General features: G+C 64.6%; 1 protein-coding gene across 3 annotated transcripts in view; it reads left to right on the top strand.

Annotated features, from left to right (window-relative positions):
• The window catches only part of RGS12 (regulator of G protein signaling 12), a 114924-nt gene that overhangs the window by 96087 nt on the left and 6555 nt on the right, over positions 1–12282 (top strand). For 2 of the 3 annotated variants that reach the window (XM_024993717.2, XM_024993716.2), the window contains exons 8-17: positions 207–386; positions 688–841; positions 2472–2548; positions 4193–4387; positions 4636–4709; positions 5111–5237; positions 7260–7356; positions 8919–8989; positions 9301–9454; positions 11096–11527. In XM_024993717.2, coding sequence (XP_024849485.1) covers positions 207–386; positions 688–841; positions 2472–2548; positions 4193–4387; positions 4636–4709; positions 5111–5237; positions 7260–7356; positions 8919–8989; positions 9301–9454; positions 11096–11527 — 1561 coding nt within the window. Of the gene's footprint in view, positions 1–206; positions 387–687; positions 842–2471; positions 2549–4192; positions 4388–4635; positions 4710–5110; positions 5238–7259; positions 7357–8918; positions 8990–9300; positions 9455–11095; positions 11528–12282 lie in introns of those variants that run through there. The other variant, XM_059887839.1, reaches the window with a different exon arrangement.

Genomic DNA, 12282 nt, shown 5'->3' with positions numbered 1-12282 from the left:
TCAGGCGCTGGCTTCATGTAGGTGTTGGAACAGGCTGGTTGTAAGCGTGACCCCAGGGGCTGGCGTGTTATGAGACGTGTGATCACATGTTGAGGAGCCTGGGCGACCCCTCCGGGGCAGACGAGGGGCTGTGGGAAGAGGCCTGCCCCCTTGGGACCGAGGGTCCGGTTCTGTGTGTGACGGGACGGCGCTGCCTTTCCCAGCAGATCTTCAACCTGATGAAGTTCGACAGCTACACGCGGTTCCTGAAATCCCCGCTGTACCAAGAGTGCATCCTGGCCGAGGTGGAGGGCCGCCCGTTGCCCGACGCGCAGCAGGTCCCCAGCAGCCCTGCCTCCAAGCACAGCGCCAGCTCGGACCACTCCAACACGTCCACGCCCAAGAAGGTGCCCGTCCGCGCGCCGCCTTCCCTGGGAGGGCGCTCGGCTGACAGCAGCCGTCCCTGCTGGCGCGCGCCGCCTTCCCTGGGAGGGCATTCTGCTGACAGCAGCCGTCCCTGCTGGCGTCTTCTCTCACTCGCAGAACCTGCAAGGCGCGCGCTCCCCCTGCACTCCCGGGGCTCCGGGCGGGGCTGCACCTCCCTGGAGACCCCCGCCTGGGCGTTCCGCCCCTCTTCCCTTCCCCTGCCTCTCCGTGACAGTGCAGCAGCCTCACACTGTTTTAACAGCACTTTCCCTTTGACGGCAGTTGAGCGGAAAATCGAAATCAGGACGGTCCCTGAATGAAGAGCTGGGGGATGAGGACAGCGAGAGGAAGCGGAAAGGCGCGTTCTTCTCGTGGTCACGGACCAGGAGCACCGGGCGCTCCCAGAAGAAGAAGGACCACGGCGACCGTCCGAATGGTTCGTGGTCTGTCCTGTGCGGAGGGCTGGGGGCGGGGGCACGGAGGAGCCAGTGCGGGCTGTGCTGTGCGCTGGCCTGTGGGGCGGCCAGCAGGGGCGCGGGGCGGCTCCGGGTCCTCTGAGAGGCGCAGGGTACGTCCCGCTCCCGCCCCCCAGCCCGGGCGCCCTGCAGGGGGCCTGGTGCCCGCCACTCAACCCCCATCTTGCCTGAGCGGTCACATGCTCTTTGTAGAAAGTTTGGAGGACACAACCAGGAGAAAAGGAAACACAGGTGTCTGCTCTTGCTTTTCTGCCGTGTGCTGGGGTCCATGAGCCTTTGTCATTTTTTAAAGAAAATGTGACACCATAGCTGGGTTATCAGGCATTTTTCCCAAAGTTGTCATTGTATTATTGCAATTCTTAAAGGTCAGCAGTCTAGAGCTTTTCCCCCATGCTTCTTTGTCCTGTGTGGCTGAAAGAGAGGGTGAGGGGGGCGGGGCCGTTGCTGGGAGGAGGTGGTGGGGTGGGGGCGCAAGGCAGGGAAGGACGGGGCCGCTTCTTCCCCACAGACTGCCACGAGCGGGGTTATTTTCCAGCAAGTAACCTGGAGGCTTCAGGCCTGGTCCCCAGGTTTAAACTGGAAGCCCGTCAGGGGCTCAGACAGGGAGCAGCTGAGCACAGGGTGGAGGCGGCCTCCCCACAGCCAGGCCCGCGCTGTGCCGGGCGGTGGGTAGTGTGCGCTCATCTCCTTGGAGCAGCCCGCGAAGCAGGCCTGCACCCCTTTACAGAGGGCTGGGGGGGCTGTGTGCCTGGTGGGGCCCTCAGGCTCCAGGCCAGCCGGGGCCGCTGGGACAGCAGTCTACCACAAGGAAGGGCAGACGACTGGGGGATGGGGCCGCTGTGGCCAGTGGGGCCAGGGCCCCCCGAGGACCCGAGATGGGGCCAGGCCTGCCTCTCTAGGGCTGTGACCCCAGGCAGGACCCCAGGAGGCCAGGGCCCCCACACCCCGATCTTCAGAGAGCCACCGGGAAGGGCGCTAAACCCTGAGTCCAGGGCCCTCCCCAGGAGTTCTGACTCGGTCGCCTGGCCATCTTTGCTTTAGGAAGGTGGTCGATGGACCCTGGGGGCCTCTGTCTAATCGGGCCCCTGCTCAGCCCCAGGGCCCTGCACAGAGTCCTGATCCGGGAATCGGCGCTGTGCTCTGGAAGGGCCTTTTCTGCGACACAGTGGTCGCAACTTTCAGACCAGAATTAGCTGCGTTAGTGACATCAGACAGTGCGATCACCGCTGGTTCAGGACTTCCCGGGAGCTGGCGGTGGAGTTGCAGTGACCCGCTTCGTGTTAAGCCATGTGCAGAGATAACAGTGGCGGATGAGTGAGGGGCCACGAGGCCTTGCGCTCGCTTGTGTGTTGACTGTGAGGAGGGCAGGGGCAGGGGGTGGGGGGGCGCACGGCTGCAGACAGAGCAGAGCGCAGGCCTGGGTCGGGCTCCTGGCTCCGCTGGGTGCCAGGCTTCTGTCCTCCGAGTACGTCTGTCCAGCCTGAACCACTGGGGGTGTGGGGGCCTGGCCATGCTCGGGGGGTGGTTGCGTTAAGTGAGGAGGCGTGAGGCTGGTGCAGTCGCGTGTCCTGAGTGCCCGTGTCCCCGCAGACGCCCTGCACGCCAATGGAGGTCTGGGCCGCCGGGAGTCACAGGGCTCTGTGTCCTCAGCCGGGAGCCTGGACCTGGTGAGTGCCCGCAGAGCCCCGCCCTTGTCCACGGGGCTTCCCGGAGGAGCGGGGATGGGTGGGAGGGCTGCGCAGAGCACTGAGAGTATCCCAGGCTTTATTTCCCGGCCTCTGTCCTCGCGGGCACGCGTCCCTGGACGCCCACGGGAGCAGCAGGCGCTCGTCTTTGTCTAGGCATCTGCACGCCCGCAGGGCCGTGAGCTCCGATGCCCGCGGCCACGCCCGTGCACGGGGGTGGTGCCCAACCTGCCCGGCCCCGCGCCCCTCACTCTGCTGAGCCGCCCACTGGGCCCCCACTTCCAGTGACGTGGAGGAGGCGTCAGCGGACTGGCTGGCTTCTTAGCTGCTGTCTGATGCCAGCTTTGGAAAACCCTGTTGTCAGCAGCCTGGTCTCTTGAAATGGTCAGGCAGCGGTTAGTGTAGGACGCGTTCTTCTCCAGCTGAGGCAGTACCAGGTAGAGTTGTCAGGTGGACCGTGCACCCGCGGCCCAGCGGCTTCAAAGGGCGTGTATATCACACATGCATCTGCAAAGAGCACTCTGGGGCCGTTTTCTATCCGCCTGCCACCTACAGACTAGTTTTCTGAAGTCACATTTGGGTGAAAGGGATTTTCTGACCCCAGGAGGAAAGTGTGTTACGAACCTGAGGAGCAGGGTAGGTTAGACCTTAGGAGGATGTATGTGGGGAGCGCCTTCCAGCAGGCGGGGCTCCTGTGGCTCAGGGACCCGGAGGAGCATCGTGGAGGGAGCTGGGGTCTGCCCGGGCAGCTGGGCTGCTGGGTGGCTCCTGTCCTGCCCTGGGACCCGGCTCTGAGTGCACCTGGGCTGGCCTCCTCTGCACCACACAGACACCGCCGCACTGCTCTGCCCCGGCCCCTTCCCCTGGCAGACAGGGCTCCCCGCTGTGGGGCCTGGGCTGCGGGCCCTGCAGGCTGCAGCCCCCCAGCCTTCCCCCCAAAGGAAGGGCCTGGGGCTCCTGTTACCCCACGCCGCCTCCCCCCACCTGCTCCTCTGACCTCGGACGTGTGCTGCCGGCCCTGAGCCTTGGCCAGGCTGCCCACCTGCCCTGCTCTCCGTCAGCCTGCTCCTCCCAGAAAGGCCTCCAATCCTGGGAGGTCAGGCAGAAAGAGCCAGAAAAGCGACCAGAAGCAGCAGAGGTTGGGCTGCAGGCCCTCAGCGCTGATCCAGCCCGCCTCGTGTCCGCGGCCCCCAGACTGAGTGGCGGCGGGCAGCGCAGCTCGTGGTCCCCAAGAGGCCCCACGGGGCTCCAGAGGTGACTCCATGCGCTTCTGGGTCAGGGAGGCCACGACCGGACCCCCAGAAACCACAGTGGAAAGACCCGTCCTGTTCTGAGCAGGAGAGCTGTGTGGTTAGCTGCCAGCCTAACCCTTGTGAGAGTTAGACCCATAGGATGGAGGGTGGGCCTGTCCGGACGGCGCCCGAGGTTCAGAGAGGTGCTGGCTCCCTCCCGTGTCGGCTGGAGGCCCTGCAACGCAGCGTGCACTTATCAGAACAGGTCGTGTGCTTGTGTGCTGGAGCTGCGTGTGCACGGGGGCACCTTGCTGCCCCCCCGCATGTGCAAGCAGTGCCAGCCCTGCCCAAGCAGCCCCACCCTGTGCCCACCCCCATGTCTCCCTGCCCCCAGCCAGAGGCCTGCAGGACCCTCGCGCCCGAGCGGGACAAGCCGGCCAAGCACTGCAGCATCCAGCTGCCCGACGGAACGGCCTGCGTGGTGCTGGTCAGGGCCGGGCTCTCCATCAAGGACGTGCTGGCTGGGCTGTGCGAGCGGCACGGCATCAACGGGGCTGCCGTGGACCTCTTCCTGGCGGGCGGGGACAAGGTGCGGCTGTAGGGACCTCGGGCCTTTCTCTCGGGGGGTGCCTGTCCCGTGGGGATCCTGCCGATGGGGGGGCCGGCCCGCCCGCGTCTGTCCCCCTCACCTCTGCCGGAGGCCCGGCGGGAGCCAGCCCGGCTGTGAGCTCCCTTGGCAGGCAGCCTTCTCCGGGCTCCGCAGCGGCACTGTGATCCCAGTGGCCGCGTGCCCGGCCCCCGCTGACGGCCCTCTCTGTCCCTTCTGTGTGCTCGAAGCCTCTGGTGCTGCATCAGGACAGTAGCATCTTGGAGTCCAGGGACCTGCGCCTAGAAAAACGCACTTTATTTCGGTAAGAAAAATACAGCTGCCGATTCCATAAGGTTTCCAGAGCCACAGGGCCGTTTCTAACGACTTGTTCTGCTGGCCTCCGCTCTATTGCGACGGGAGGGCTGACACCCCCACTGTGAGCTTGGAAGGGGCAGGAGCTCCCGGGGCCAGAGGGTCACGCTCCCTGCCAGTGACCACCGTCGGGCTGCACCCAGTGTAGGGCCGTCCTGTGGGGTGGCCGCTCCTTACCGGCTGTGACCACCCTGGCGGCCCCCAGGCCCTGGAGAAGCCCCCACAGGCTCTCCCTGTGGAACCCCGGCCGCCCTGGTGACGGTGACTCGCTGTGCTCTCGAGGGACAGCGTCTGTGCGAGGGTTGCACGTGCGTGTGGCAGAGCCATGCTTGTTTCTCCCCCTCTGCCCAGGCTGGATCTGGTGCCGATTAACCGATCGGTGGGACTCAAGGCCAAGCCCAGCAAGCCCGTCACAGAAGTGCTGCGTCCCGTGGCGGCCAAGTACGGCCTGCGGCTGAATGAGCTGGTGGCCCGGCTGGTGAGTAACCAGGCTGACCCGGGACACAGGGCCCTCTGTGCTCCGAGCTGCCCACGGGCTCCTGCCTGCCGGGGTGCAGTTTGCCCCGAGTCGTCCACAGAGTGAGCGGCGGCGTCGCAAGGGGCAGGCGAGGAGCGGCTGGCAGCGCCCGGAGCCCTGGGAGGCCGTCACCCCCGCCTGCCTGCTTCTCACCCTGCAGTGGACACGCTCGCTGTTCCTGCCTCCGTCGTGCCCTCTGGATTTGGGTTGAGATTTGGGGGTTTTGGCCCAAGGAGGCCAAGAAAAGCAACAAAGGGAAACCCTGCAGCGTCCCGCCGTTTGCACACCTGACCAGACGTCGGTCCATCAACACCAGCCCCTCACGCACCCGCTAACTGCCCAGCTGCCCACACGCTGAGGGTCTGATGGCGCTCTGGCATTTCCCAGCCGGCCATCGGGTTACTTGGTGAATGGGTTAAGGAGAGACAGAGCAGAGCCCCACCCTGTCGCCAGACGGCGTCTGGGGAGACTTGGGCCAGCAGGCTCGGACCTGTCCCCTCACGCACCACATGTTTGCTTTGAGATGTGACTTGGGACCCACTGGGGGCTTTCCCGTGGCTCAGCGGTAAAGAATGCGCCTGCAGCGTAGGAGCCACAGGAGACACGGTCCCTGGGTGGGAAGATCCCCTGGAGGAGGAAATGGCAACCCACTCCAGTATTCTTGCCTAGAGAATCCCATGCACAGAGGAACCTGGCGGGCTACAGTCCATGGGGTCACGAAGAGTCAGACACGTTGAAGTGACTGAGCATGCACTTATGGCCCATTGGCCTGTGTTCTCCTTTGTTTACAAAATATACTGTATCAGAACTACAATTGTAAGTATTTTTAGGATTTTTATTTTCTCTGAGATGAGCTCCAGAATTGTTCAGAAATTTTGAATTGAGCCAGAGGACCAGTCCCGAGGAGAACCCAGGGCTCCCCCCGGCCCAGCTTGGGACGGTGGGGGAGGGGATGGGGGGAGCGCTGCCCCAGAATCTGGAGTCTAGCATATGCCCGATGGAGAGGGGCATGGCCTGGATGCCACGTGGCCTCCCTGCCCTCCCTTGGCTGGGATCCTAAGCCATGGCTAACGCTTTGTGCCTGTAGACCTATCTGTAAAGTGGGGGAGTCAGGGCAGCTTGCTCATGGGGTTGCTGTGGGGATTCCGTCCCAGGGGGCTGGCTGGCGGGCAGGGCTCCTTCCCTGCTGGGGCCTGAGCCAGAAGGGCAGTCCAGCCACTCCAGGGGCGAGACTGGGGGAACTGGGGAGGGTAGAACATGAGGCTATGGCTGTCCTGGGACCCTCTTGCAGACCCTCCTGGGCGAGCCGTGGGCCACTGACGCCAGGAGGTCGTAAGCCACCTGGACCTGCTAGCCTTGTGCGCTCCCCCCTTGGCTGGAGCTCTGGCTGGGTGTCGGGTCACTAGGAGTTCAAGAGCCACACTGCACGTTCAGATTGTTTTTTGACAGAAGCTGCGGGACTCGAACAGCAAAATAGTCTCCCAGGGGAGAAGGGCAGGACCCTGGGCCTCAGACCTGCCTGCTCCCTGCTGTCAGGGAAGGGCGCGAAGCCCTACACGCACTTCCTGGCACGCTGAGGACCAGCGAGGCGGGCTCGGAGTTGCCCCCTCCAGGCTGAGAGAGGTCCTGAGACTTCGGCCAGCTTGACTTGGGGACGCAGGTGTTAGTGGTACCACCGTGTGACCTCCACCCCCGAGTCTTCAACCCGACTCGGTGTAGCCCGCAGCTGGCTCCAGGTGGTAGCCCAGTTCACGCGGGTTCCTCAGGGTGCCTGCGCTCGGGCAGGCCTGCCAGCGCTTGGGATCCGTGTCATTCCACGTTAGGAGTCTGCGGCCAGCCCTGCTGAGGTGGCAGGACCTGGGGTCAGCTGGCCTATATGACTCCATCAAGCCTGGGGTGGTCTTGCTGGCAGATGGACCACACGTGGTTGTTCCGGAGAGCTCCAGCCTGCGTGGCTGCTCATTACACCATCTCTGCCTCTAGAGTGGAGAGAAGGAGCCCCTGGACCTTGGGGCCCCCATCTCAAGTCTGGACGGACAGCGGGTCATCTTGGAGGAGAAGGACCCCTCCCGAGGGAAAGGTGAGTGGAGAGATGCTGTGTCCCGGGCTCTGCTGTCCGGTCTCAGCGTGACGCTGCAGAAGGCTGCTCACGGCTTTAGGGTCTCCCAGGGCTCGGCAGCTCCCCACCGTGGCCAAGTTCAAGCCTGAAGGGCATCTGACTGTGGGCAGGAGCGCTGGGGCCTCGCCGAGCATGTCTCCTCTGCTGGGAGAAGGGTGACAAGCCCTGCCGAGACCCCGGGGCATCCCAGCGCGCCCTGGCATGTGCTCTGCTCCTGGGGGGCCCCCATCCTCTGCAGGAGGGCCCAGGACCCCAGGGTGTTGCTGCTGCTCCGAGCCCAGCGGTGGCTGAGGTGGGGCCTGGTTGGAGACTGGGCGGTGACGGAGGGCCTGTGCACAGGGCGGCAGTGGTTCATTGAGCTCTCCCCACGCTCGCTGCCTTGGCCTTGGCCGTGCAGCCTCTCAGGGAGAGCGATCCCCGCGGCAGTGCAACTGCCGGGGCTCCGTCAGGTCACCTGGCCTCGCCTTGGGTCTCAGGGACCAGCACTCCCCAGAGCGCTCAGCCCCTCCCAGGCGGAGGGTAGCGGGGCCGTGTCTCCTGCAGGGAGTCCCTGGAGTCCACTGAACAGGGCGAGTGGAGGGCTGGGCCAGGAGCTGCCCCATCCCTTTCCCAGGCTGACTCAGCTCTGAAGTGGGGCGCCGGTCACTCGTCTGTGTCCGGTGACCTGCGCTGTGGTGGCCTCTCTGCCCTCGGGGCTCCAGCGCAGCCCCTCGTCCCCCTCTGGGCCCATCTGGGTTGTGAGAGTGCAGTGCGCTCTCCCCCTGGCAGGTGGCTGGTCTGGGGGGCGAGCGGCCTGAGCAGGGTGCGGGTGCTCAGCGCCCCCTCCAGGGTCTGATGCAGCCAGCGGCTGGTCTGGGGGCGAGCGGCCTGAGCAGGGTGCGGGTGCTCAGCGCCCCCTCCAGGGTCTGATGCAGCCAGCGGCTGGTCTGGGGGCAAGCGGCCTGAGCAGGGTGTGGGTGCTCAGCGCCCCCTCCAGGGTCTGATGCGGTTGGACCCCCTGGCCCATGTGCACAGGTGAGCCTGAAGGTGCAGCCGCAGGCAGGTGTGTGCCGGGTGCGGAATGCTGCTCACAGATGGGATGGCAGGACTGTGCCGGCCCATCCTGGGCCAGAGCAGTGGCCATGCACCGTGAGGGCTGGGGGCCAGCCTGCGGCCCTGACTTGGGGCAGTGGCCGTGGTTGAAAATACATAATGAATGTGAGAGCCTCCTACTTTCTAAAGGCACTCGTGCCAAACAGTCCCCAGGAGGCCCTTTCTGTCACTGCAGAGCCCAGGGAGCATGGTCACCCTCACCCCGCCCTGTCCAGATGCGGCCAGTCCAGGGCGCTGGTCCTTTGGCCCTTGGCCCTTGGCCCTGTGCGGGCACCTCGGCCTGAACGTGATGGAGATAAGGGACCTCTCGTACCTTGGCTTCTGTGCAGCTTTGCTCTCAAAGATGTATAAACGTCATTGTATTGATGTGGAGGTGGGTTTGAGGTTCACTGCGGTATAAAGTCTATCTCAACTGTGTTCGGTGTCCACAGATAAACAGAGAAGTGCGCCGGTCAGACAAAGCACAGCTGTAAACACCAGCTCCAGGAATCACTCGGCTACGGTAATTTCTCCTCGCCCCGCACCTGCAATGCTTGGGGGCGGTGGCCCCCGCGGCCCTCTGCTCCAGTCGGGCCTGCGCCCCGGGGTGGGGGATTCTTCTAGGGCCCCTTTGTGGTGCCCGCTCCCACTGGACTGGGAATCGCTGGGTGGGTGTGTGTGCCTCACACGCAGTCTTTATTGCAATTGACTTCTGCAACTCATGTAAAGTCCAAATCCGTGCAGTCTGTGTTTCCAAGTCCCCTGTTATATAACTGAGGAACGTGCTGTCGTGTCTGCAACGTGAGTGGAACTTTGACTTTCCTTCTGACACAGGGAGAGGAGAGAACGCTAGGCAAGTCTAATTCTATTAAAATTAAAGGAGAAAATGGGAAGAATGCTAGGGAGCCCCGGCTTTCAAAGAGAGAAGAATCTATTGCAAAGATTGGGAAAAAAAAATATCAGAAAATTAATTTGGACGAAGCAGAGGGTACGTGTACTTTTTAAAACTTGCACGTTTTTCGTGAATGCGTAGGACCCCTAGAACCTTCTCTGGGTTATGCCACTGGGGTGACTGTGACCCCTGAAGGGTGACCCCTGAGAAGTCACCCGTGTGGGTCTGCACGTGTCGGTGTGACCTTACTAAAGCCCCAGTTTTCAGACCGAAGGCCGGGCCCTTCGGGAGTTAGGGAGCCCCCGCCTGGGGCTGCAACAGGTGGTCTCTGTGTCCCCCTCACAGCGCTGTCCTGCTCAGGTCCCTGGAGGGCGGGGGCGGGGGGTGGGGGGTGGGGGGTGGGGAGCCTCGCGGGGCAGGGCGGGTCCTATCAGGGGGCGGGCCCTCGCGGGGGTGGGGGGGTGAGGGTGGGGGGGCGGGTCCTGTCAGGGGCGGATCCCGTCAAGGGGCGGGCCTTTGTCAGGGGGCGGGTCCTTCAGGGGGCGGGCCCTCGCTGGGGGGCGGGCCTTTGATAGGGGGCGGGTCCTGTCAGGGGGCAGGCCTTTGCCAAGGGGGCGGGTCCTCGCGGGGGCGGGTCCCAGGTGAGGCGGAGCCCGGGCTGCGCTGACCGCCCTGGTCAGAGGCCGGGAGGAGACGCTGTGTGTCAGGCCGTGGGGCCGGCCGCCCGCGCTGTCCCCGGACCGCAGGACGAAGGAGGGCAGCGCGTGAGAGACAGGGAGGCGGGAAGCTTTCCCTCCAGAAGCCTGTAACACAAGAGAAACGCTAGGAGCAGCCCCGCTCTGAGCTGCCCTGTGACGGCTGAACCCGGCAGTGCTTCCGCTCGGCTGGCTCGTCGCAGCGCCTGCGCTGCCCGGCCGCGCCTGCGCCGAAGCGCCCGCCTTCTGCGCACCCTCAGGTGTGAGGTTTCAGGCTCCTTGTTGGTCAGAAGCTAAGACTGTAACCTTAGTTAGCTAAGCTAACCCCAAGAAGGCTCAGTGTAGAAACCATCTACCTGGGACGGTGGACTTGAGTTACAGTTGAGAACCCACCCTGGTAAGAACAGGCTTCCCAGGCGCATCTAGCCGTAAAAAGCCCACCGGCAGTGCAGGAGACACAAGAGACGCGGCTCAATCCCTGGGTGGGGACGGTCTGGAGGAACGCATGGCACCCCACTCCAGTATTCTTTCCTGGAGAATCCCATGGACAGGAGCCTGGGGGGCTACAGTCCATGGGGTCACCAAGAGTCGGACTCGACTGAGCTACTAAGACTTCCACTTTCAAGAACAGGAAAAGTTCTGGGGGGCATCCAGGAAGGTAGAGTACCCGGCCGGGGGTGCCGGGGCTGCAGGAGGGGGTCGAGGGCCGGGCATTGCTCGCAGGCCCAGGTGGTGCCCGAGGAAGCCCGCACACAGGTTCACCAGCCCGGACACCCGGGCTCCTGGCTTTGTCAGGCTGTGGCGTCTGGTCAGCGGCCTCCCTCCTGCTCAGAAGGGAACCAGGTGGCTGCTGCCCCGGCACCCAGAGCTAGTCCAGGGAGGACCAGAGCCGTGCCCGTGGCCTGCAGCCTCACGGGCTCTGGGTGGAGGCTAGAGGGTGGGGAGGCCCCAGGGCAGCGGGACAGAACTTTCTAGACGCGCGCTTGCATTGGGCCAGAGGGGACCCGCTCTAAAACCTGGTCAATGTGGGATTTCTTCCCAGAGTTTTTTGAGCTCATTTCCAAAGCTCAGAGCAGCAGAGCAGACGACCAGCGCGGGCTGCTGAGGAAGGAGGACCTCGTGCTGCCCGAGTTCCTGCGTCTGCCCCCCAGCCCCCCAGGGCTCGCCCCCTCCCCTTCAGCCGCTGCCAAGGCCTTCGACCCGAGACCTGTGCCGGGTCACGGCGAGGAGCGGGCACCCCTGCCCCGAGAAAGCCCGGCCAGCAGCCCCGGCTCCGGCGACAGCCTGCCCCTTGGGGCGCCCGGGACCCCCAGCCCGCCAGCGCAGGAAGTGGAGGTCGGCAGCGTCCAGACCGAGGAGGGCGAGCACGTGGCCGACCTGACGCTCACGGGGGAGGGGGACATCAGCAGCCCCAACAGCACGTTCCTGCCGCCGCCCCCCGCCCCGCGGGACGCGGCCGCACCTCCGAGACCAGGTACCTCCGGGCGCGCCGCCCCTGCTCCCCTTTGACTGCCCTCCTCCCGCTGGCCCCGCGCCGGCCGCCCGGCGCTGGCGTTGTCCACACAGTTTCCAATTAAAACGAGAGAGCGGTGGGAAGTGAACCCCCGCCCGGAGTCTCTCGAGGGAAGGGTCCAGGGTGCTTCCTCCTCGGTGACCCTGCTTGTCCTGGCTGCCCCGCCCTCTCTGAGAGGACGCAGCGCCGCTGAGGTCGGAGAGTGGCCAGGATGGTGGGAGGGGCGGCGGGCACCGAGGAGGCCTCCTGTGGGGGCGCTCACCCCCACCGGGCCGCGGCGCGGGCCCCTGTGCCTCTCCCCAGTCCAGGGCAGTGATGCCGCCAAGCAAGGCCCTGGGGATTTCTGAAAAATGTGTGTTATTTTTACAATCGGAATCTCTAGCACTTTCAGCATTTTAATCTCAAGATTGAAAAAAAAAAAAGAGTATGTGTCTTGAGCAAGTGGGAGAAGCCCTGTGTGGCTTAGAGCCCAAGGCCCACGGTGAGCCCCCAGGTCTGGCCGCGGGGGCCTGCTCCCCCTCTGCACATTGGTCAGAGCACGTGGGGGCCCACGGGCCTGGGGTTCCCTGACCCGGGAGGTCAGCATGGTTCCTCCAAACGAAAGTGTGAATGTGTCACGTGAGCCGGTCCCGAGACGCATGAATGTTGGCTGGGGGAGCGAGGCCCCCGGCCTCCTGGAGAAGGGGCTCAGGGGGCACACCGCTCCGCCTGGATAG

Source organism: Bos taurus, chromosome 6, assembly GCF_002263795.3.
Source record: "Bos taurus isolate L1 Dominette 01449 registration number 42190680 breed Hereford chromosome 6, ARS-UCD2.0, whole genome shotgun sequence".
In the NCBI taxonomy this organism is placed as follows: Eukaryota; Metazoa; Chordata; class Mammalia; order Artiodactyla; family Bovidae; genus Bos; species Bos taurus.
Note: the sequence above shows the minus strand (reverse complement) of the source record. Positions and strands in the feature narration are given on the sequence as shown.